Source organism: Macrobrachium rosenbergii, chromosome 17 (assembly GCF_040412425.1).
Source record: "Macrobrachium rosenbergii isolate ZJJX-2024 chromosome 17, ASM4041242v1, whole genome shotgun sequence".
Taxonomy (NCBI): domain Eukaryota; kingdom Metazoa; phylum Arthropoda; class Malacostraca; order Decapoda; family Palaemonidae; genus Macrobrachium; species Macrobrachium rosenbergii.
Window position 1 is genome coordinate 30388763 of NC_089757.1, and position 25179 is coordinate 30413941.

Below are 25179 nucleotides of genomic sequence, written 5' to 3' on the forward strand. Positions count from 1 at the left end.
GTAACATTGTTGTCGTTGATGATGATGATAATGATGGTGATTTTGTGAAGGGAAAAAATATAGCTAATGCAGAGCTGATGATTTTAACAAAATGTTATTTACAGACATTGAACCCTTGAAATAGATTGGGTGAGATGCGCATTTAAAGTAATGTGTCCTCATGCACGTGCCTGCTGGAGCATTATTTGTTTGAAAAATTGCTTTAAAAATTAAGTCAGGTTTAATCGGTACTATTTTTTTTTTTTTTTGCTTCTTATGGAATGGAATGGAATATAGAGTTTAGGCCAAAGACCAAGCACTGGGACCTATGAGGTCACTCAGCGCTGGAAAGGGAATGGAGAGTAGAAAGGTTTGAAAGGTACAACAGGAGGAAAACCTTGCAGTTGCACTATGAATCGATTGTTAGGAGAGGGTGAATAGCAAGATGGAAGAAAGAGAACATGAGTGGAGGTATAGTAAAAGGAATGAAAGGGGTTGCCGAAGGGACGATGCAAAGAACCTTTAGTAATGCCTACAGTGAGGTGCAATGACGGCACTACCCCCCTTATGGAGACAACTTTCTTACATTGCAGGGTAAACTCCGGCCCTCCTTAAAATGGAAACCCGAACATTTAGGTCAAGCGAGTCCATTATACTTCCAATAACAGATTGAAATTACTTTTGTATTTTTTGCAATTTTTTTGTTCGTCTCCAGGGAGTTGGTCAAGCAAGTTCATATTACTCCCAGTATTTTTTTTTTTTTTTTTGTGGCCTCCAGGGATGAAGATCATAACCCGGTATTCAACGTGATCGAATCGTATTTTCTTCATCATCTTATTGTAGTACTTTTCAATTTTTTTTTCTTTCTTTTTTTTGGTCGTAACTGTTGATTGCGCAATTCTTAATGTTCGGAGCAATTTAGGAATTGACGCAGATGTTTCAACAAACGGATTGGTACGGTAACTGTTATCTGGCGTGGAAGGCTTACGAGGAGAGCGTCTTCGCAGAATTTTCGTTCAAAATATCTTTACAGAGATTTAATGGAGTGTCTGTGCAGGAAGTTCGCGCAGAGTATCTTTGCAGAAATTTTCGTGTAAAATATCTTTGCAGAAAATCCGTGCAAAGTGTCTTTGCAGAAATTTTCTTGCAAAGTGCATTTGCAGAAATTTTCGTGCAAAGTGTCTTTGCAGAAATTTAGTAGTGTCTTTGTAGAAATTTCGTACAAATTGTCTTTGCAGAAATTTAGTAGTGTCTTTGCAGAAATTTCATACAAATTGTCTTTGCAGAAAATTTCGTGCAAGTGTCTTTGCAGAAATTTAGTAGGGTGCCTTTACAGTAATGTCGGATATTGTCATTATTGCTTTTCCGCAAGACACTTCTGAGGAATTTGAAAGGCTTTGCTCTCAAATAAATATTGGTGAAAGAGGAATCTTTCACAATTTCATGTAAAATTCTACTTATGGCCGAGTTTTTAAAACTATTAAGTTTGATAGATATAGTCTAATTACAAAATGGTCCAGCTATAATTTTTTTCAGTTATTTTGAGAATCAGCCAGAATTTTTCTCTATGTAATTGATATTTTATTCTTTTTTTTTGCAGATTTTTATCCTCACACAATTTGACTTTAGAATGATAATGAAAGCGTTAGTAGTTTCTAGGATTAGATTAAAAAAAAAAAAAAAATATATATATATATATATATATATATATATATATATATATATATATATATATATATAAACTAGTAGACAAGCCATTTCCAAATCAAATACGTCGTAGAGAATCTTGCCTAAGGCACCGGGGATTCGATAAAAAAACTCTTTTATTTATTATATAAAGGAGGGAGAGATAAGATGTCACTGATTTTGGAATTTTGTAGCCAAAGGCGGAAAAGAAGAAGAAGAATAAGGCCTCTCTATCGTCAACAATGGAATGAGAAAAGGGGGAGGACAAAGATGCTCACAATAGAGCGGCCCCGGGATGTAGAGCCATAACCCAATATACGACCCAACTCTATTTCTCCGATGCTTCTTTTTTTTTATATCTTTTTTGGTGCTCTTCAGCCCCCTTCCTGAGAGAGAGAGAGAGAGAGAGAGAGAGAGAGAGAGAGAGAGAGAGAGGAGCATTTGCTTTCGCCTTCTCTCCTCCACTTATTTTGCCCCTGAAGTTATCTTTCTGTGCTGTATTTTCGGAGTTTTGTGTGGGCGTGTATGTATTTTTTTTTTTTTATTCCCAAAAGGACGCAAGAAGATTTTTCCTTTTGAGAACTGCTCTTCGTTTGTTTGTTTGTTTTTTAATTATCCGAAGTTCATTTTGTTGCCTTCGATGGCGAACTTGTAATTGGGGTATTTACCCACCATCTTCTGTTTGTTCATCTTTCCAAGAGGACGGCTCGAATTGTTATTGACATATTTTGAAGGAATATCTGGGGATTGGGCTTGGGGCTTAGGCTATGTATCCAAGCCTGATTAGATTTTGAAGTAGAACCAAATCCTGGTGCTCAGATTTTGAGAGAACCGAATGTGGATGCCTGGTCTTTGACAAAGAACTGACTCAAAAAGGTGTTTGATTTTTATATAAGACTTACTATGGATGCTTAGATTTTGAGAAAAAACCAGGTTCAGATGCTGAAATGTTTAGACAGGTTTGAATCTGGATACTTGCATTTTAGGAAAGACCCGAATCTCGATGCTTAAGTCTTGAGGCAGAACAACCAGATTCGGATGCTTAGGTTTAGATAAAAGAATTAAATCTAGATGCTTGGATGTTCAAATAGTTGGAAAATAATGCTTATATTTTTAGACAGTTTCGAACCCGGATACTTAGAATGTGACAGACCAGAATTTGGATGCTTAGATATTGCGACAGTATGGAAAACGGATCCGATCCAGGATCTTTTTTCTTTATTTTGGTGACCTTGCAATGTATAGTAACTTTTAGCATTTTATTTTAATTTTTATTAATTTGTATAGTAATTATACTCTATTACGTCAAGGGCTTGAGATTTTTTAGCGGTAGATATTAAAGTGATCATTTCTTTGGCGTCAGCAGATGGGTTCATTTGCGTGAGCGTCATTTTGTCTGTGGGTGAGTGCGTGCGCATGTTGATATGTGTGACAGAAAAAGATAAGCATTGCTGATATTTAAAAAATTGTCTGAATTATACTTATTATTCTGCCTGCCTCTCTCTCTCTCTCTCTCTCTCTCTCTCTCTCTCTCTCTCTCTCTCTCTCTCCTGGCATGCATGTGCGTGCTGTCCGTAAAATTGTGCTAAAATTTACACTCCTTTTTTCAGTTGTATATTCCTATATGGCAGTCTACATTTTTAGGAACTTTTATATATACCTACTAGATACATGTATGTATGTATATATACATATATATACATATATACGTTATATATATAAATGTATATATGTATATGTATTTATATACATACATACATACATACATACACACATACATACATACATATATCTAATATGTATATATAAAAGTTCCTAAAAATGTTTACAACTGTAAAAGAGGAGAGTGTAAATTTTAGCACAATTTTACGGACAGCACGCACATGTATCCCAGGAGAGAGAGAGAGAGAGAGAGAGAGAGAGAGAGAGAGAGAGAGAGAGAGAGAGAGAGAGAGAGAGAGAGAGAGAGAGAGGCAGGCAGGGAAAATAATAAGTATAATTCAGACAATTTTTTGAATATCAGCAATGCTTATCTCTTTCTGTCACACATATGAACATATAAGCACGCACACAGGCACAAATATTATGACGCACACGCCAATGAACTCATCTGCTGACGCCAAAGAAATGATCAGTTTAATATCTACCAACTGAAAAGTCTCAAGCCCTAGAGTAATATATATATATATATATATATATATATATATATATATATATATATATATATATATATATATATATATATATATATATATATATATATATAATTGGCTATATAGTTTTATATATATATATATATAAATCTAAAATGTCCTTTTATAAGCTGATTGTAAGAGTATGAAATGCAAATTATTCACTCTGTGATAAAGCACGGATATTTCAGCCTAGTCATTCATGAAACTGGGATGTCATTCTCATCTCGAAGAGCTAATCCTGAATGAGGTACAAACCATATAGATATCAGCAAGATCAAATGACGTTTCTGAGCTCTGCCTTAACGAGAACCTGAGTCGTATATGGATGAGCGTATCTGTTTTGGGAATTCATCAAAAATGCCCCCCTCCCCCAATCGCTTTCTCTGTATTAAACACCAGTGGTTCCTTTCCCATTCCCAGCGAATGTTTCTAGGAATCCTCCTCACAGTGCGCAACCCGGCCCAGATTCCTACGGGATTCCTGGCTCTGCTCTGTGCCCTTCTCCATCTCTGGGTGGTCCTCCCTCCCGTGACAATCTGTCAGCGTAAAACCGGACAGTCTGGACCCAGTTAGGACACCATTAACTCCCGTTTATGTAGAGCTCAGCAAGGCACTGGCTATTTATTCTCTAGTTTTAGATCTTCCGCGCGACCCTCAACTATCTAATGGGGGCGATATGCCGGTAAATCGTAGCTATGACTGGCGTTTTATTGAGACGCATATGGGACTTTCTCTCTCTCTCTCTCTCTCTCTCTCTCTCTCTCTCTCTCTCTCTCTCTCTCTCTCTGAGGTTCTGTTACCCGTACTGAATTATTATTTGGTGATTTTTTTTTTATCGTAGAAATTTCTTATATTGTTGTACTTAATTCGTTTTGTTTTAATTTGATCTTTTTGCTTATTTTTACTTACGAATTTATTTTCCCTTCTGTATACCTTTCATTTTTTTCAGTCTCTGTTATAAATCTAACCCAGTATTTAATACTTACTCAATGATAGGACGTAAATTTTATTTGAGGTATAATTATTCAAGGATGTTCATAGGAGGTAGTTTTGACAGCCGTAATGTAATATTACAACGATGGGTAATTTTAATTGTGATATAAAAAAAAATAATTTTAATAAAGAGTAATAAACTCAATTTTTTATGCGTTCTGAATAACCATATTTTGATTACTCACTGTAAATTGCTTTTGCAGCATTATAGTCTTTGTTCAGATTATTTACTTAGCCAGGCCTAAGTAAATAGTTATGAAAGAGTTACCAAAGTAAATGGCGGAATTTGCAATCATTCCACGACTCGAGAGGAGAAAGAATAGCTCTGAAATGAGGTAGAACAACTAATATATAGAAATGCCCTGATTCGAGAGAAGGAAATGAAAGTTTTAAAGTGAGGCAAAATCATTAATATATGAAAATGTCCAGCAAACCTCGTTATACGTTAGGAGAAGCGAATGGAAAGTAAAAATAACAAGTATTTATAAATTGCAAATGAACGAATCCTAATTTTGGGGGGGCCTAGAATATTTTGTCGCTCACAGAATAATGTTTTACGTCTGTCTTATCTCATGGTATTAAGGATTATTGAGATGACTTAACAAATTTTTCAATCCTCATTTTTTCATGTTTTCTCCTCAGTGCTTTGTTCACGGCAACAATTTAAGATTTGTACTGTATACAGTATATGTATATATATATATATATATATATATATATATATATATATATATATATATATATATATATATATATATATATATATATATATATATGTATGTATGTATGTATGTGTGTGTATGTATGTATATATATATATACATAGATATATGTTTTAATGATTCAGTAACAATTATAATATATATATATATATATATATATATATATATATATATATATATATATATATATATATATATATATATATATATATATATATATATATACACATATATATATGTTTTAATGATTCAGTAACAATTATAATATATATATATAATATATATATATATATATATATATATATATATATATATATATATATATTATAATTTTTTAGTGAGTCATTGAAACTTTCATGGGCATGCAGTAACTTGCATGTACATAAATACAATAAATACAAATATATATGTATGTATGTATGTATGTATCTATATAAGTTTTAATGATTCAATAACAATAAAATATATATATATATATATATATATATATATATATATATATATATATATATATTATAATTTTTAGTGAGTCATTAAAACTTTCATGAGGATGCAGTAACTTGCATGTACATAAATACAATAAATACAATACACAGGTGTCACCCTGTGTGAATGTGCGTGACCAGATTTGAATACATATTGTGCACGTCTCCCACGTATGTTAATTAGCTGAGCTTTTAAACCAATTTTGTAGACACTCTATAAGCTCAACAATGGATCTCCAATTAAAAGGTGACTTTGGTAATTCAGTCTCCAGTTTGTTTATTTGTTTGTTTGTTTCTTCCTCTCTTTGGTCTACATTCGTCGTATAGACAGCTTCCAGAACGGAAATTGATCTAGACAAAAAAAAAAAAAAAAAAAATGTAAATTTAATTTTCATTTTAATGAAGTCAAATTTTAATGAATTCCTGAGAAATCACCAGTATGAGGGTACCCCTTCCTCTGTCAGCAGTGCATTGAACTCTTGTCTTTTCCATTCACCTCTGTCACAAAGCCGCCATTTCCAGGCTCACTGCGTGTTTGGAAGAATGTTATCCTTGCCTTGTATAATTGCCGGCGGTTTTGTGCCTTGTGGCTTTCTCTTTACTGATAATTTATTTATTGCAGATCTTCTCCATAGAATATAAATTCAGATTAGTTTGACGGGAAGTCAAAAGCCATTAATTACTTAAGGCCTGATGAAGTTAAAAAAAAAAAAAATGAGTCTTGATTCGAAATAAATGATAGGTCGGCCTCCTGTAGGGGCTAGAAGACAGGAGTTGGAAGAAAACACCTAATATTGTCGGAGCTTAAAAAAAAAAAAAAAAAAAAACAAGCAAGCAAGCAAGCAAGCCCATGAAGCCGCTTAGGAAAACTCCCTCTATTCCCTGTATTGAGAAGAGTTTAAAGCATGGATACGTAACGCTTATTATGTAAAGTATTGGTAACTACGAAGGGAAACTTTTCCCTATAGTTAGAGGAACTGTAATAGCCTCCTCTTGTCTACTAATAAAAGCAAGTAAAAAAATGCGCCGAAGTTTCTTCAGCGCAATCGAGTTTTCTGTACAGCCGCTACAGCGTATAATAATCAAGGCCACCGAAAATTGATTATCTTTTGGTGGTCTCTGTATAATGCTTTATGAGCCGCGACTCATGGAACTTTAACCACTGCCCGGTGGTGGCCTATCCCATATCGTTGGCATAAGCACGATTGTGGGTAACTGTAACCTTAAATAAAATAAAAACTACCGAGGCTAGAGGACTGCAATTTGGTAAGTTTGATGATTGGAGGGTGGATGATCAACATACCAATTTCCAGCCCTCTAGTCTCTGTAATTTTTAAGATCTGAGGGCGGAGAGAAAAAGTGCGGACAGAATAAAGTGCGGGCAGAGAGACAAAGCCGACACAGTACAGTTTTCTTGTACAGAAAACTAAAAATAACCTTAGAAATCCCACTTTCCTTCTCTTATCTCCATTTTATATTATACCTTTTCCCTTCTTTTAGTCACATTTCTAATAGAGTCTCTTCTTAATGATTCGACGGAATCTTATCATCTACTGTGCCTTTGGCTAGCCCCATGCCCTCCCCAAAATTCTAAACTCTTAAATGCAGAAGGGTTATTACATTATTCATGAGCAGTAAAGTATATATTATGTTCCCTATCGTATTCCTGCTGAATCCTTTAAGTAATTTGTAACTGGAGCGGCTTGTGATATACTTTTTATTTTTTTGGTTCAGTTATCAAGTACTGCATTTACCTTTTGTCTCAGAAACCCTCGCTGATGCAACCCATCCCAGAGCAAGATGACGGCACTGAACTTTCTGGCTATTGTCTTGTTATTTTAACATCTATTACTTTTAGTATTTGAAGTTTCTCTCACCTTTTCACTCTTACAGACTCTTTGGATTCAAGTCCTTTTTCTTGTGAGATCACCAGAATAATCCGCCAGACAGAATTCAGTGAGGACCTCTTGTTTTTTTTTTTTTTTATTACCATCTTTTTGGTGCATTTTGTAGAATCTTATGACGTCACTTTTGCCGTCTCTAAGGTGTCTGGAAGATTCCGACATAAGGCTTTGTCAGTCAAACTTCCTGCTTCGGGTTTTATTCAACCCTTGAAGCTCGTGTATATATGAATCCTGCATGATTATAAGTAGCTGTGTTCACAACAGGAAAAATTTGAAGCTAACGTCAGCAAGATTAAGGGTATGCGGATGAGGGTAAATGGTCGCCATGATGAAATGACTCTTGAAAGAAAGGAAGCAGTTGATTTACCTTGGCCTTTGGGAGTAAATTGTTATGGACAATGGTAGGATAAGTGGAGACGAGCGCAGTTACATGAAGCGGCCGAGGTCATGTAAGTTTTCGGCACAAGGAATTATCCTTGCCCCTAGGTCAAGAATGGACATGTCAAAGAATGTTGTATGTATAGGTGTGTGGGTGTATATGGTTGTCCTTTGTATGGATATTTATGTGCGTGCTTGAACAGGGGTTCGTATGGACATTCGAGAGAGAGAGAGAGAGAGAGATTATGGATTCTACGGAAACGTATGGTAAAATATCCTTTTCAACTAATGCTTATTCTTCTATGGTTTGATTAATGCGCTTCATTTATCCTAAATTGAGTGAGGAGCATAATCCCTCTCTAAATATACATATATATATATGTATGTATGTATGTATATATACACATACACATGGATATACACACATGTATATATGTTTATATATATATATATATATATATATATATATATATATATACTATATATATATATATATATATATATATATATATATCAAAGGAAGTACCGCTTTCTGTCCTTCCGTATGTAACCTCCAGTATTTTTTGAGGCGATATGGTTTGAACGAGAGAGATGGTAATAATAATTAAGTCTTATGAGCAGCATATCGATAAACCGGTCCCTTTTTTCAAACCTGTTCTAGATATTTGATGTATCAAAGGACTCTTGTCCTTTGCCTCAGGATCAAGAAATAAATATAATGACGAGTGCTTTGATAATAGGTATCTGCTGATAACCCGAAAACTTCCCCTGATAAAAAAGAGAAAAATAGGAAAGGGAAAAATGCATATACCATTTAAGCCTCGTTTTATGGCAGCCGGTAAATAGCAAACGTGCAATATCCATAAAAACCCATCAGCCCCAACACGCCGGGGGACGCTTAAAACACCGGAAGTTGCAAAGCCAGAGAAGTCCCGGTTTCGGAGCCCCGCTAATTCCTGCCTGCCTGGCTGCTCTCTCTCTCTCTCTCTCTCTCTCTCTCTCTCTCTCTCTCTCTCTCTCTCTCTCTCTCTCTCACACTCAGACATACGACCTTATACAGACCTATCTGCTATCAATAATATTTTAGGTAACAGAATTTCTGATATCTTTTCTAATACAATTTTATTTAAATACATCTTCAATTCATAAATTTAATAAATACGGCTTTCGTAGTACGTCCATAAATATTCTCCATCGGGAGAATATTTGTATTTTTATGTCCAGGTTCTCCATCGGGAGAATATTTGTATTTTGGTTCATTTGCCGAATCTGACTCGGGATATTGTCCCTTAACTCTATTTTTTTTATATAATTTTACTTGCAAACTGTATCACGTATAAAGGCATGTCTTAACCGCTAAGCAAATCTGTTTGACATTTTCATCCCATAAACATTTTTTTGCTTGTCCAAAATTTCCCCGCTGATTTTAATTAGATTCCATAATCTACTCTCGATTTGCTAACTGAAAGCGATAGTAACAAAATGGTTGTGAATGGATTTAGGGGGACGCGTAGCATTTGCTTGACTATTGCTCTAATAACTTTACGGATAATGCCCAGAAATGCAAGGCAGTTATACCATTGCTCTTATACTTAGGTAAATATAGATGTCGGCAAGTGATTCTGGTCCCAATCTGTATTTCGGTGGTGAATTATTATTTAATTTCTCTGATATATTGTTTCTAATATATTTTCCTCTGATATATTTCCACTAATATATTTTCCTGTAGAACCTGAGGGATTTTCTTCATTTGTATGAAACTGTATTAAAAGTCCGCAAGAGTAAGCGACAGCCGCAATCACTGAATGTAATTGTCAATCATCATTATCATCATCATCGTCTCTTCCTTCTCATAAAGCCTCCCTTGTCGATTCCGTTGATGGCTCAGAAAAAAAAAACACCTCCTTTTGCCGTGATTTGCAACCGATAATAAATAACTTTTTATCGTTCGTCGGTGATAAGACGTCAGCGCAGCAAACACATTACTCCTTGCAACACGTGGAATCAACATGCACTCGTCTGTGCGTCCGCTGAAGGGCGCTGGATTATTATTATTGTTTTGAAGGGGGGAAGGGGGAGGGAGGTAGGGGGAGTAGGTGTTTTACTCTCAGCAGCTTTTACGGGCTGTTTTATGAAGTGTCGGTGTCACAGATCTCTCTCTCTCTCTCTCTCTCTCTCTCTCTCTCTCTCTCTCTCTCTCTCTCTCTCTCTCTCTCTCTTTAATACTTCCAGCTTTTTAAGTGTTTGTCATTCAAGTGGAAAAGATTTATTTCCGTAACGGAAGAGCGACAAAAGTTTGGTCTCACCCAATCCCCCTTTAGTATCTCTGTCTGCCTGTCTGTCTGTCTGTACATTTCATTAAAACATGTCTCGTCTAAGAACAAAGTCCATCTATAATATATAGGTTTATACATATACACACACACACACATATATATATATATATATATATATATATATATATATATATATATATATATATATATATATATAATCCTAAGATTTTATAAACTCGAACCCTATATTTCAAAAGAAATATGTAAATTGTACAGAAATATGTAAATTGATCCAAAAGACAACAAAACGACACGTTTGTTATCGTCCATAAAGAAAGAATCCAGGTCATGTATTTACTTAAAAAAAAAAAGTTTATAAATGGTATACCCTCTCTGTTACAATCAGCTCCGCCTCCTCGCAAGTGTCTACGGCCTTATTTAACCTTTTTTTTATATATAAAATCGTATGTCCTATAGTTTCACCCTAGCATCTGTATAGAATGCCATTTTCTGCGATGTTCCATTCCTTTGGAAAATGTCTTGACTAACAAAACTGGTCAATCCCGTATCCTCTGTTTCAGTTTTTCTCTGTCTTTTATTTTTTATTAAAACATCAGGTGTTCCCGTGAGTTATACACACATACATACATGCATACATACATAAACATACGAGTATATATACTATATATATACGTGTGTGTGCGTGTGTGTATGTGTGTGTTGGTTACAGTTAGCTTTAGTTGATTACTGATGTTCAAGTTAAGGTTCAGTATCTATTTATCTATCTTTGCTTGAAAAACTTGAAATTATAAGTAATGGAGCACTTGGAATAAAAACCCATCAAAGAATTTCTTCCAGTTGAATATGCAGATGAGATTGCCTTTAACAAATGCATACTGCCAGACTACATGGATGTTCCCGACGTTTTTCTGACATACCGCCTATGCATGCAAGTAGCTGAATGTCAATAGAATGTAAGGAACTGGAAATATTTGGGAGTATCTGCATACATTATGCACTGATGGGGGGTGATAATGAGTTTTCCTGACTCGTCCATTTCTGATGATCCACTTTTAGAGCCGCCATTTTTCTCTCTCTCTCTCTCTCTCTCTCTCTCTCTCTCTCTCTCTCTCTCTCTCTCTCTCTCTCTGTTGTTTTTATGTATTGTGTGCTAGGTGAGGTTTAGTTGCCATTGATTCCCTTCTTTGTTCCCAAATGGGGTTTTCCTCTCTGTCTCTCTCTCTCACTGAATATTTATCTTTCTTTTTGATTATCCTTTTCCTGCTGTTCATGCCTTGGGGATTTGATTTTAAGAAATATACTTCCTCTCCTTGTCACCTTTACGGTGGATGTTGATCTCAGTTTTGGCAAAGCTTGCCATAGGCATTTAGTGCTGATCCAGTGTGTTTCTTTGTGTGGTATACTGAACCTGGTGTTGCGTAGCGCTTACAGATATTCATTTTATTAATATTTATTACTGGCTCTTTGGCTATCACCATTAATGCCCACATAACAGTTACTGACAAAAGCAGAATCAGTCTATTCCACTCCATCTTTACACAAATTCACGGAATGCTCTTGCCATACGACAAGAAATTTAGTTTGAACTAATTACAATCCAGTACTTGCTAACACGATTTTGAAACATCACAACAGTGACTTGACTAGCGTCCTGCTTCTAAAGTTGATTGAAAGTTGCTGGACTGTGATCACTTTTTCTTGAGGGTATATAACACGTATTAGTTTGCCTTCCCACATTTAAAGCCGTTGAAATTTGTTCACGTTTTTGTTATTTTTTCTGGTAAACTTTGTAACCTGCTGCACTAATCTGTATTTAACCTCTTAATATTCTTTTGTTTAAGGTATTAGTCTGCCAAAATATAAAAGAAAACCAAGGTTCCTGATAAAATTCATTATTCTTTATGTTGACAACATTTTGTATGCTGTGGGCGACTATTTGTCTTTAATCAAGCAAGCCACCGGATCCTTAATATCTCCTCTGCCATTACCAGAAGGTATCGTAGCTTATCTTTAGCAATTTAAGAAGGTCTGCTGTATCATGATGCTAAGAATAAAGGAATGTGCCCTAGTTCATAGGTAAGATGCCCTGTGGTCTAATCCCATATATGCCCCAAGCTTTCTTGTTTTTTTTTTTTTATAACTTAGATGCCAGGAGTTCTTAGTCTTTTAACTTAATTTAATTTTTTTTTTTTTTTTTTAAAATTCCATTGCTTAAGATCAATACATACTTCACAAAGTCGTTAGGCGTCTTTGATTTGAGTCCTTTGTTTCTTTTGAAGAGAAATCCTCAATGATGCCTCATGTGTCGCGACTTCAGACGTTCACTAGATCTGTAGGGGGCTGAAAGAGATTATGTGTGGCTTAGCATAGCGATAATTTTGAAGTAGAATATAGAGAGCCGGGACTGATTGAAAAAGCTAATGTTTAGTGAGTAAGAAAATTCTATTGGGGATATAGCACATATGTGGTAACCAATACATCACTGATGTAATGACTGTATGGGTGAATAGTGGTAAAATATGCAATTCACTTTCTCTGTATGAAGTATACATATACCCATTAGTTGCATTTTAAATAGACCAGTTTGTACACGTATGTATACCCAAAGGAAAAAAATACACTTTTTATTTTTCTGGTCCCTGTAAAGTAATCGAGGGCCTTTATTTCGCCACACATTAACAGGGACATTCACAGGTGATTAAGCAAGTGGACAGATCCCTCGTAAATTCCTCCAGATTCTCTACAGTGGTATGACACTGCTGCAGTAAATGTCCAGCCTCGTCCGGCCGCTGTTTCTGCAGCTGAGTCGGCTGTCATTGCAGCTGCTTGCTGATAACAGCCACTTGTTGTTATCAAGTAAGTCCGCATTTTGCTGAAAAGAATTAATGAACAATTAGGAGCAGAGTCCTATGATCTTATTATTAAACCAGCAAATAATTAGAAGCGAAGTACTATTATCTTATTATTAAATTAACAGGTAGTTAGAAGCAGAGTACTTTTATCATATTATTAATCAGCAAATAGTTATGAGCAAAGTACTGTTATTATCTAATTATTATACCATCAAAGACCTTGAACGAGATGATAGCCTCATAATTTTAGATACGCTTACACCTGCACACATTGAGTCCAGACGGGGAATATATAAACGTATCCAAGTACGAGGAAATCAGGATGTTAAAAGGTCTTTTTTGTCTTAATATTCAAAAAGAACATACTTATATATCTTGAAAATGACTAATAAATTCATTAATATTATTTTTTGACTATATATTTAAAGATATATATCTTGCAAAAGACTGCTAAACTCATTTTACTATTTTTTAACATATTTAAAAATATTTGTATATTTTGAAAATAATAACTAAATTCTTTACTATTATTTTTTTTTACTTTTATATTTAAAAATACTGAAGTATCTTGAAAAAGACTACTAAATTCATTTCACTATTTTTAACATATTTAAAAATATGACTTAAATATTTTGAAAATGACTTCTAAATTCATTACTGTTATTTTTTTTTACATTTATTATATTTAAAAATATTGATATATCTTGAAATTGACTAATAAATTCATTACTATTATCATGCCCCGAAACAATTGTACACAAATTTACCCTCAAGTATACATATACATTTAGTCTTTTCCTCCCCAAGTATACATATACATTTAGTCTTTTTTCCCCAAGTATACATATACATTTAGTCTTTTTCTCCCTCAAGCATATACATTTAGCCTTTCTCTCCCCAAGTATACATATACATTTAGTCTTTTTCTTCCCCAAGTATACATATACATTTAGTCTTTTTCTCCCCCAAGTATATATATGCATTTAGTCTTTTTCTCCCCCAAGTATATATATACATTTAGTCTTTTTCTCCCCCAAGTATACAAATACAGTACATTTAGACTTTTCTCCCCTAAGTATACACAACAACTAAATTCTTTACCAAGTATACAAATACAATACATTTAGTCTTCTCCTCCCCCAAGTATACATATGCATTTAGTCTTTTTCTCTCCCCCATCTCCTCTGTTTTGATGCAAGAACGAGCAGCGAGAAGCTTTTAATTTGAGACTCTCTCTCTCTCTCTCTCTCTCTCTCTCTCTCTCTCTCTCTCTGTGCACCGGAGTAACTCAGTTGGCAACATTGAAGTATATAAATCACTCGGGCCCCGCAAACGACTCCACTGGCATTTTAGCTACAAGTTACTCTTTCTCTCTCCGGTTGTTTTTCTCCGCCACTTTTGCGTTTCTCTCTCGGTTTTTATTCTCAGTTTTGTTTGTCTGCGTGTGTTTGAGGTGGGGAGAATGGCTTCACTTTCCCAGCTGTGTTTGTCTTTAAATACGAAAGGAGAGACGACAAAATCATTTCTTTTTTTTCATTCGCTGAAGATCTGAAATCTTTCTAGAAGAAAATAATTGCTCGGGATATGGCATCATCCTTCTCAGGAACGTGAGGCCGAAAGGGTTCTCTGTCAGAAGCCCTTTTTAATTATGTCCGGGTCAGATTTTCGACAAGGGGAGCTAGAGAGAGAGAGAGAGAGACAGAGACAGAGACAGGGAGAGAGAGAAGGGGGTAAGAAACAGAGAAGGAAAGAGAGAAAGAAAGGCAAAAACAAGGTAAGGCTAAGTGATATACGTTCGTGTTTTTGCAGATTGCTATAAATGGAGGACTTGGACTTGTGAGACTGTCTCATTCATAACATCGTGCCTTTGATTTAAAATGTCGGCTGGGAAACGTAATGACAAACATCCCCGAAGGACAATAATTGGCCCCATGCTGGCTCGCCTTGGTCCTTTTACGTTGTTGCTGGCTTCTTTTGGACAATGGGAGAATGTGAGCTATTTTCCTCAGAATCCTCGGGATCCTTCTTCAGGACCCGACTCCGATGGCGATGCTTATTAATGTGGGTGAATATCTGTAACCTTGTCTCAGAAAGGAAGTATATCTTTCTGTGTACAGCAGCAATGCTTATGATTCTGCTTTCTTCTTTTTTTCATTTTTACTAAAGTCAGTTCTGTAGATAATAATTATTGAGGATAAATATCGCTAACTGCCTCTGAAGATGTTATATCTCTCTGTAGACACCAGTGATGCTTATAATTCTGTTTTCCTCTTTCTTTTCTTATATACTAAAATAATTTCTGTAGATATTAATTACTGAGAGGATTTCTGTCTCTCAGATAGGAAGTAAATGTTTCTGTCGGCAGCAGCAATGCTTATAATTCTGTTTTCCTCCTTTTTCTTATAAACTAAAATAATTTCTGTATATATTAGTTATCTAGAGTATCTCTGGCCATCTCTCAAACAGGGAATATATATTTCTGTAGACAGCAGCAATGCCTATAATTCTGTTTTCATGTTTTTTCCTTTTACACTAAAAATTTAATTATTCTGTAGATATTAATTACGGAGAGTATCTGTGGCCATCTTTCAAGCGGGGAATATATCTTTTCAGTAGACAGCAGCAATGTTTTTAATTCTGTTTCCAGCCTTTTCGTATTATACTACTAAAATCATTTCTGTAAATATTAATTATTGAGAATAAGTCTCTGAGCATCTCTCAAACCTGAAATATGTTTTTTCTGTAGGCCGCAACATTACCTGTTGGTTTCATTTTCCTCCTTTTCTTTTATGCAAAAAAAATTTCTGTGGATTTCTCTAATATTTTGTAGATCGTTAAGCCAATCATGCGGGTAATTGAAGCCTTTGTATGATGTATTCTCAGAGTTCTTGGGAATTCTGAAACGCCCCATTTCCGAAAGCCACCAAAATGAGCATCAAGATCTTTGTTCCTTCCATAGCGTTTGTACCAGTAGCCATTATTGTGTTCAGAAACGTTGCCTTGTGATTGATTTAAAAACGTTACCCTGTGATTGTTTTGAGAAACGTTGCCTTGTGATTGTTGTCAGTTGATTGTTTTCAGAAACGTTGTCATGTGATTGCTTTGAGAAACGTTGCCTTGTGATTGTTGTCAGTTGATTGTTTTCAGAAACGTTGTCGTGTGATTGTTTTGAGAAACGTTGCCTTGTGATTGTTGTCAGATGATTGTTTTGAGAAACGTTGCCTTGTGATTGTTTCCAGATGATGGTTTTCAGAAACGTTATCTCCCTCATTACCCACTGCGTCTTAACTGCTTACTGTCCCCCCACCCCCTCCTTGTGGAAGGGGACGCAGCAGAAGCAGAAGCAGGGGAAAGCGAAGAGCCTTATAGCAATAAAAGGCCCCCGGGATGGTTGGCATTCCATTTGCCCCGTCTCCGAAAGCCCCTTTTGCGCGCATCTCTCTTTCTTTCTCTCTCTCTCTCTCTCCTTCCTCCTTGTTACTTAGCAAAACATTTAGCAGCATTCCAACATCTAAGAGTCCCCGAGAGTGGGGAAAGTTCTAAATGGGTAATAAAATTGACCAAGGGCCCTCTAGACAACTCAACATAAAGTTTAAATGTGCGCGGACCTCTCCCATGTAACAAATAGGTGTTGAATGTCGACGTGAATGGGGTCACCTCTCAGCAGCTCTCTATTGACACATTCTGAGGCACCGTTGGATTGCTTCCGTTGTTGCTGTTGCTATTATTGCTGTTGCTAATATTGCTGTTGCTATTGCTGTTGCTATTATTGCTGTTGCTATTGCTGCTGTTGCTATTGATGCTGTTGCTAATATTGTTGTTGCTATTATTGCTGCTGTTGCTCTGATCACTATTGTTATCATTGATGAAGTTGTTTTGATGTGTCTTTACGAATGTTTGATGGTAAATGTTGTGTATATTTTTTTATATTTAGGAGGTTTTATAAAAACCATGTTGTACACATTTGACTTTATTTCATTATTATTGTTATTATCCCAAGAATAATTGTATGTGGTTATGTTAATTCTCTTATAAGTAAATCATATAACATTTATACCTAATGGATCTTGTGGATAGACGGATGGGCCATGTATGGTAATTGCTTACACGTTGAGCATACATCTATCATTTATTAATGTCATCATTATTGTTATTTTCGTTTATTATATTTATTATTATTATAGTTATTATAACTTAGTTTTGCTCTAGTTATTATCACTTAACTAGAACATCTGCAGAACAATCCGACCCAGGTTGGTAACGCGCATAGCAACTTTTTTTTTTTTTATCCTTTTAATATGTAATAATGTTAACTTAAAACGTGCACCCTTAACCTTACTAGCATTTACTGATGCTTAAATACAATTGTGCGGTTCTCTACTCTCACACCTCAAATCAGAACAGCCCTAAATCCAACGAGAAATCTGGGAATTCTTTCCATTTTCCGACAACACGACGGCGTGGCGTAGAGAGAGAGAGGTGGGGGGGGGGGATGCGTTAAAAAAAAAAATAAATAAAAAAAAGCCATCAGAGAAACGGCCGTTCGGGAGGTGCTTGATGCTTGCCTCACGTTTACATGATGGAAGCTCTCGTCGTGAATGGGGATAAGCTGTAATTGGCACGTCCGTCTCGGTTTTATAGGCAGAGTGGCCACAAACCCGAAACGGTCACAAACCCAGATTGGGACGCCTCCGACGCCGCTGCTGCCCTGCCCTGTCCACTCCTGCCCGCCCTGGAGAAGAGCGAGAGAATGCCTTGATGGGGAATCGCTCATATATATATATATATATATATATATATATATATATATATATATATATATATATATATATATATATATATATATATAATATATATATATATATATATATATATATATATATATATATATATATATATATATATATATTATATATATATACACATATATATACATATATATATATATATATATATATATATATATATATATATATATATATATGTATATACATTTATATCTGTACTTGGGAGGAGCCAAAATGGAATATGGATTGGTGGGGATTCCCGGAGGTGGACTGAGATTCATGGCTCTCTCTCTCTCTCTCTCTCTCTCTCTCTCTCTCTCTCTCTCTCTCTCTCTCTCTCTTTTATTTTGTACATCGATGAACACAAGATTTTTGCATGTTTATATGCGTGTATATATATATATATATATATATATATATATATATATATATATATATATATATATATATATATATATATATATATACATACCTACATATACAGTATATGTGTATATATTTATTATACACACACATATATATATATATATATATATATATATATATATATATATATATATATATATTCTGTATATATAGAAAGATTTTCAGTCTACCTTTATGAACCAAAGATTTTGTATGTTCATTCTCTCTCTCTCTCTCTCTCTCTCTCTCTCTCTCTCTCTCTCTCTCTCTCTCTCTCTCTCTCCCTGGCGATAAAGTCAAGTTCCTCGCCTATTTCCCGGTTCTTGAGCGAGATAGCATGTTTAACTACGAAAGTGGGGTTTAATGAAATTGTCCAGCCATTATGTTGGTAATTTATTTCTTTTCCTCTATTTCCTCCTTGACAGTTTTACTTTATTTAAACATTCTGCAGGATTACTGGTGTCGTATACAACAAGTAATTTCTTAGGTGCTTGATAGTCGCTGAATGGGATAAAAAGAGTCGATTTCTTTTGCTAGCCAACAGAAATGTTTTTAATGCCGTGAACAATCAACTCGGTATATATAAGGATGGGATTGCTCAATGTTAAAAGGAAAAGAATATTTTAGTTAGCCAAATCAAAAGCGATTCAATATAGACAACATGAATGCGTATTGATGAGTAGGTAAAAGGTCAAAGAGTAATATTAGGATAAAAAAAAAAGAGACAATATTAACTAAAACCGTTGTAAATGATTCTCTTCCCAAAGATCAATTAGTGAGAATAGCGTGACATAAATTTATGCTTGTTAAACATTTGTTATGGCAGCTTCAACTATCGTCGTTAATGAGTTGCATTATCATGGTTGTTGGGTTTGTTTATTCATGGGTCTTATCATTAGCTTCCTACCCATTCCTCCTTCCTCCCTCCTCCCTCTGGCTTTATTTATTTATCTGTTTAGTAATACTATATTTATGGGTGCAGAAGGGTGAACTTCAAACTTGATCGCCATTTATTTTGCTTTCGTCATCTGTAGAACTGACTCTGTATTGAAGAATGTGTGGTTTAGTTGACAGGAACAGGAGATACACAAGAGTATCGTTATTCAGTTTCTTGTATAAACACTTTCGACATCCTTCAGTAGTTATACAACCCACCCACCCCCCAAAAAAAATGGTCCTGGTCATTCACGAAATTAAAAGAACACGTTACAGTAAGAAGCTTTTTTCTTTTTTTGTTTTTTAATTCCAAAGAGCTTCTGGGTATTTTCCCGGAGAAGTGTCCTTTCTGTTCTGCCTTGAAACAAACGCCCAACCTTTCGGTGCCCAACCTTACATACATCTGTAGGAAACGCTTCTCCTTTTATGACCTTGAAGGTCGTGGGATGAGAAGCTCTGCGGTGAGAGGTCATGTGGAAGGCAGGTCATCGGTCACCTTTCGTGTCAAACAGGGGAAGGTGTTGATGTCTGCAGGAATTCCTCAACGGATATGGAAACCCGTGGATGGTTATGCCCTCCTCTCTCTTCCTTTCTCTTCGACCTATCTGCAGACAGCCTGGATTTGACAAACTTGAAAAAGAAGTGGTTTCTGTGATTTACAGTAAGTGACGTTTGGGAAATGGAGGTGTTTGGTGGGATCATTTTCTTAATAAGAATTTTTACTGATAAAACCTAGTAATTAAGATCGTAATTGAAACGTACAGTGAGGCTGTTCTTCCTGAACAAGGGAATTTGTCGTTACGTGTTTGATGAAATGCAATAAAAAAAATAGATAAATAGATAGATAAATAAAAAAAATAAATTAATGAACAAATAAAAATTTTCAATTCATATGTGGATTTGACAACAAGAATTGTTCTTGACCACTTCTCCTTTATGACATAAGTTGACAATTCCAAAATCACGATTGTGGCCAGTTACAAAGGCCGATAGATTATTGTCATTTGTGTAAATGTATAGCAGCATGAATTCATACAATCTTATATATCCAGTGTCTTTAAAAAAAGATTTTTGTAATCAAACAAATCGATATGTAGCGACCATAGCATTTTGATATTCTTGTGGTATATAATAAAGAAATAACTTATGAAAGAGGGTGATAAAGACCGACTGTTTTGTGTTTTCCGAAGTATGCAGTTATTAATGAGATATAATGCAAAATATAAATACACTGTCATAGCACATCACCCCAAAGCCCATTCATAGATCCCGGTCTCTCAGATTTGACAGAAACGAAGAGTTCATCTCTCTCTCTCTCTCTCTCTCTCTCTCTCTCTCTCTCTCTCTCTCTCTCTCTCTCTCTCTGTATATGCACGTTTATGTATTGCTACAGCAAAAAATTTTCCATTAACAGATAAGAAATTTCTCAGGACATGGTTCGCTAAGTTTTGGAATTTAGTGAGGGCAAGATGCTATGAGAGGCAACTGGCAGTGCATTGTTCTTTGTAGAACTAGCGAAATGGACAGAAAATAAGTATGTTGATCGTTTACATACTGAAATAAAGTTGCTCATATAATTTACTGATGATGTACGTTAGGAAATGTAATGGGTGCTTCGTGAAGATGTATGGAAAATCTGGAGCGACTGATTAATCTTGTCGTGATAGACAGACAGAGGGATGTAAAAGTAACATAAATTATCACTGGACTGAAAGGTGAACGGGCATTGCAACATCGAAAATATACTAAATGGTAAGATGAAGAAGCATAACAATAACACATCGTTAAAAGACAATGAATGTCGAACTAGTGAAAAAGAAAGTAAAGATGTTGGAAAGTCCACAGAGAGTAAAAGGAGCACATTTTGCAAAACGAAAAAGCTGAAGGGGGAGGAGGAGGAGGAGGAGGTTGGGGACGGGGACGGGGGCGGGGGTGGTTGGAACGAGGGACGAATGCGGTGTCCGTTTTCACGGCAGCCTTCTTGGCGGTGAATCTCAGGATTTTCACTGGCATAAAAAGACGCCATTAAAAGTCGACGGCGTCGGGGAAATCACTTCATTGGCACATAGTAAACGTTCCCCTCGACGATTCATAAATTAAACGTTTACCAAAACAACCGGCTGGCAGGTAGGGTTAAAAAATCGGGCGGTGACGCTGGTGGTTTGTTTATGAAAATTGAACCCTTCATTTGGGAGTTTTGAAACGGTGCTGAATATTTCGCGGATTATAACGAGGCAAAGTGATACAAACAGCATGAGTATTGTCGACAATGAATTTTTTCTTCTCGTGAAATCCCCCGTAGAGGGGTAGCCCCGTCAGTATACACCTCACGTGGTGCACTGTAGGCATTACTTGAGGTTCTTTGCAGCGTCCCTTCGGCTCCTAGCTGCAGCCCTTTTCATTCCTTTTTTACTGTACTTCCGTTCATATTCTCTTTGTTCCATCTTACTTTCCACCCTCTCCTAACAATTATTTCACAGTGCAACTGCAAGGTTTTCCTACTGTTATACCTTTAAAATCTTTTAACTCTCAATTTCCTTTTCAGCTCTGAATGACCTCTTAGGTCCCAGCGCTTGGCCTTTGGCCTAAAATTTCGTATTCCATTCCATTTTAGTGAAATAAAGTAAGATTTTTTTGTGTGATTATTTTGTAAAATCTCTCGACAAGTTTTTGAAATACAAATAAGGTCTGCATAGCTTTCCAAAAGATCGATTCCCTAGATTATAAATCCAATTCCACTAATGCACGGATAATCTTGAAGAAGCCTCGAAGCTTTTATACGGTATTGCCGCGTGTTTCTGGGTACACTATTTGACTATTAATGAATAAGGGTCTTTGCAAACCGCATTATGACATTGTAGACCCCGGCGGTCCAGAGAAAAGGAACTATTATTAATGCACAGCTTTTATTCTGCCTTGCTTCGGATTGGATGCTGCTGCGAGTCTGCTGCCCTCGAGTTTCCCCCATAAACATTCTTCTCTGGAAGAATACTTGAGATTCCTGGGCTTCTTCTTTGTGTTTTTCAATATGAAGAAGGATATACTTGTTGTTGTACACAAACACACACACCCACACACACACTATTTATATGTGTATATTATATATATATATATATATATATATATATATATATATATATATATATATATATATATATATTATATATATACACATAAATACATATAGAAAATATGTACTTATATTTATATATATGATATATATACATATATAAATATATATATATATATATATATATATATATATATATATATATATATATATATATGTTTATATATATTTATATGTATGCATATATATATATACATATATATATATACATATACATACAGACATATATATAAATATAATATATACATATTTTTTTTTCATAGAAACTGGTGTAAAATAAGACATGCTTTTTCTAACATCTTTTCATTTTATATACCGTACAATAATACGTTCTGTTACGTATTTACGATGTTTAAAAAAAAAAAAGCGTATGTTTCCAGAGGTTTTATGGACCTGGTCAGTAAACCCTAAAAGTATCATGGTATTCAGTTGTATTAGACACCGCAACGATCTGACGAAATTAAAAAATTTCTAAGAGGGAAGAAATCTTTGTGAGAGGGAAGCAACTCATTTTACGTCACACAATGCGCATCACTTTGTCCCGCCCTGCTTTGTGTTAGTTTAGGATTTTCATTCATGTGTTCATTTGCAGAATTGTCTTGTGCATTAGTTTGCTTAGCTCTTTGGAGAACTGACTTCTATTTTATATATTATATTGCTCAGTTATACGCGTAGCTCACTTATTTATTTTTTGTCATGCACAAATTTTATTTCACTTTTAATCTTTTCACAACATCTTTCGTACATAATTAATCTAAAATTGCTAGTTCAAATTTTCATTTTTAAATCAAAGAAGAAGCAAAATCACGTTGCACAAGATATGCTTAATTTTAGATATCAAGGAAGGGACGGCAAAAAAAAAATTTAATTAAATTAAATGATAAAAAAATAAAAACAAACAAAAAAACCTCATTGCGCAAGCAATGTAACAAAATTATACGTTGATGTTATTCATAACTTTAGGTATCAGGGAAGGGACGGTAAACAAAAACAAAAAATACAAAAACAAAGGGACGGTAAACAAAAACAAAAAATACAAAAACAAAGAAAAAAAATTCACCTTTTTTTTTTTTTTATCGCGAGGCATAAAGCTCTCTATCTCAATTACGCCCGGGCACTATTTGTGTACATAAAACGCCCATCTTATATGCACGCCAATCTCGCCTCATCTTGCAGCTTGTTCTCGGCGGAGTAGTACTTGACTCAAAGAGCATCACTCCAGTTCCATCTGTCGCTCCAATTCGACGCGCATGTGTGCTTTTGCTTTTCTTGACTTTGTGATTTCTTTCCTAATGACTGGTCTCTTCTTTCTGTGTTTCCTGTTACTTTCTGTAATCTATTTCAAATGAACACCAAGCCAATGGTCCCTGCGGTGAGCTTCTTCCATACGAATAGGGTTCATCTTCTGAATAATAGTGACTGTTATGGTTCCGTGTGGGTGCGATGTTGTGTGTTAGGTTCGATTTACATATTTGTGGGAAACCTTTGATTATTGGTAACGAAACAAATGAGAGAGAGAGAGAGAGAGAGAGAGAGAGAGAGAGAGAGAGAGAGAGAGAGAGAGAGAGAGAGATAGTCTCGGAGTACATGTTAGTAAACATTGTAAGATTTTCTATCACAGAAGGATACTTCTTTGTTACAGTGATTAGACGTCTGTAAATAACGATAAAATATTGATCATTACCTTGTGACAACGCCTTAAATTTAACATCCTTAATTTTCCCTTCCATCAAAAAATCTTTGCATCATGAAGAATCTGCTTGTGGGGGGTTGGGGGGAGAGTTCTTTAAAAATTTTTTGCTTACTTAGCAGTCGACTTTTATCTGGGAATTGATGTCGTCGTATATTTGATTGGGATTATTTTCGAATCCGACAGTGTGACAGGAGACTGCGTATAGATCTTGTTCAGAGCCCGGGTCCCTTTAGAGTACGAACTAGCCACCATCTCCCTGGCCCCGCCGGGGACGCACCCGGGTTCTGTTGACTTAGGGACTCCAAACATCGTCAGGAAACCTGCTGCGAGTTTTGTTCGTTAGTTATTCAGAGGGGACGAATGTTTACTCGGTTCGTCACTGGTTACACGTTGTTAAAACGTCAAGATTATTCAACTTACGTGTTTATTTGAAAAGAATATATTATACTATAAATGTAGAAATCATCAGGAAATTTAATCTAAATATCCTTACTGTGATAATATTTTTTTTTTGTAATGGTTCACTATATACATAGTCTCGCATGTACCTACTTTCTCTTCACCTGGTGGTTTTGGGAAGAATCTCTCTCTCTCTCTCTCTCTCTCTCTCTCTCTCTCTCTCTCTCTCTCTCCAAACACACATGTGTTTAATGCTTTACTTTTTATTACCAAACTGGTCGCACGGATGGTCTGATTCAAGAACTGGAGTATTTTAATGTTAATCAAGCTTTTGTAAA

The 25179-nt window shown here is 35.4% G+C and overlaps 2 protein-coding genes and 1 long non-coding RNA gene across 4 annotated transcripts in view; 2 read left to right on the forward strand and 1 right to left on the reverse strand.

Annotated features, from left to right (window-relative positions):
- LOC136847603 (uncharacterized) overlaps window positions 1–4433 on the forward strand; it is a 46611-nt gene extending 42178 nt beyond the window's left edge. Inside the window, exon 3 of the mRNA XM_067119320.1 lies at window positions 4281–4433. Coding sequence (XP_066975421.1) covers window positions 4281–4433 — 153 coding nt within the window. The remainder of the gene's footprint in view (window positions 1–4280) is intronic.
- The window catches only part of LOC136847844 (homeobox protein abdominal-B-like), a 601387-nt gene that overhangs the window by 286144 nt on the left and 290064 nt on the right, over window positions 1–25179 (forward strand). The window lies entirely within an intron of this gene.
- The window catches only part of LOC136847595 (uncharacterized), a 139856-nt gene continuing 127022 nt past the window's right edge, over window positions 12346–25179 (reverse strand). The window contains exon 3 of the long non-coding RNA XR_010855781.1: window positions 12346–13511. This is a non-coding gene — a long non-coding RNA (uncharacterized lncRNA). The remainder of the gene's footprint in view (window positions 13512–25179) is intronic.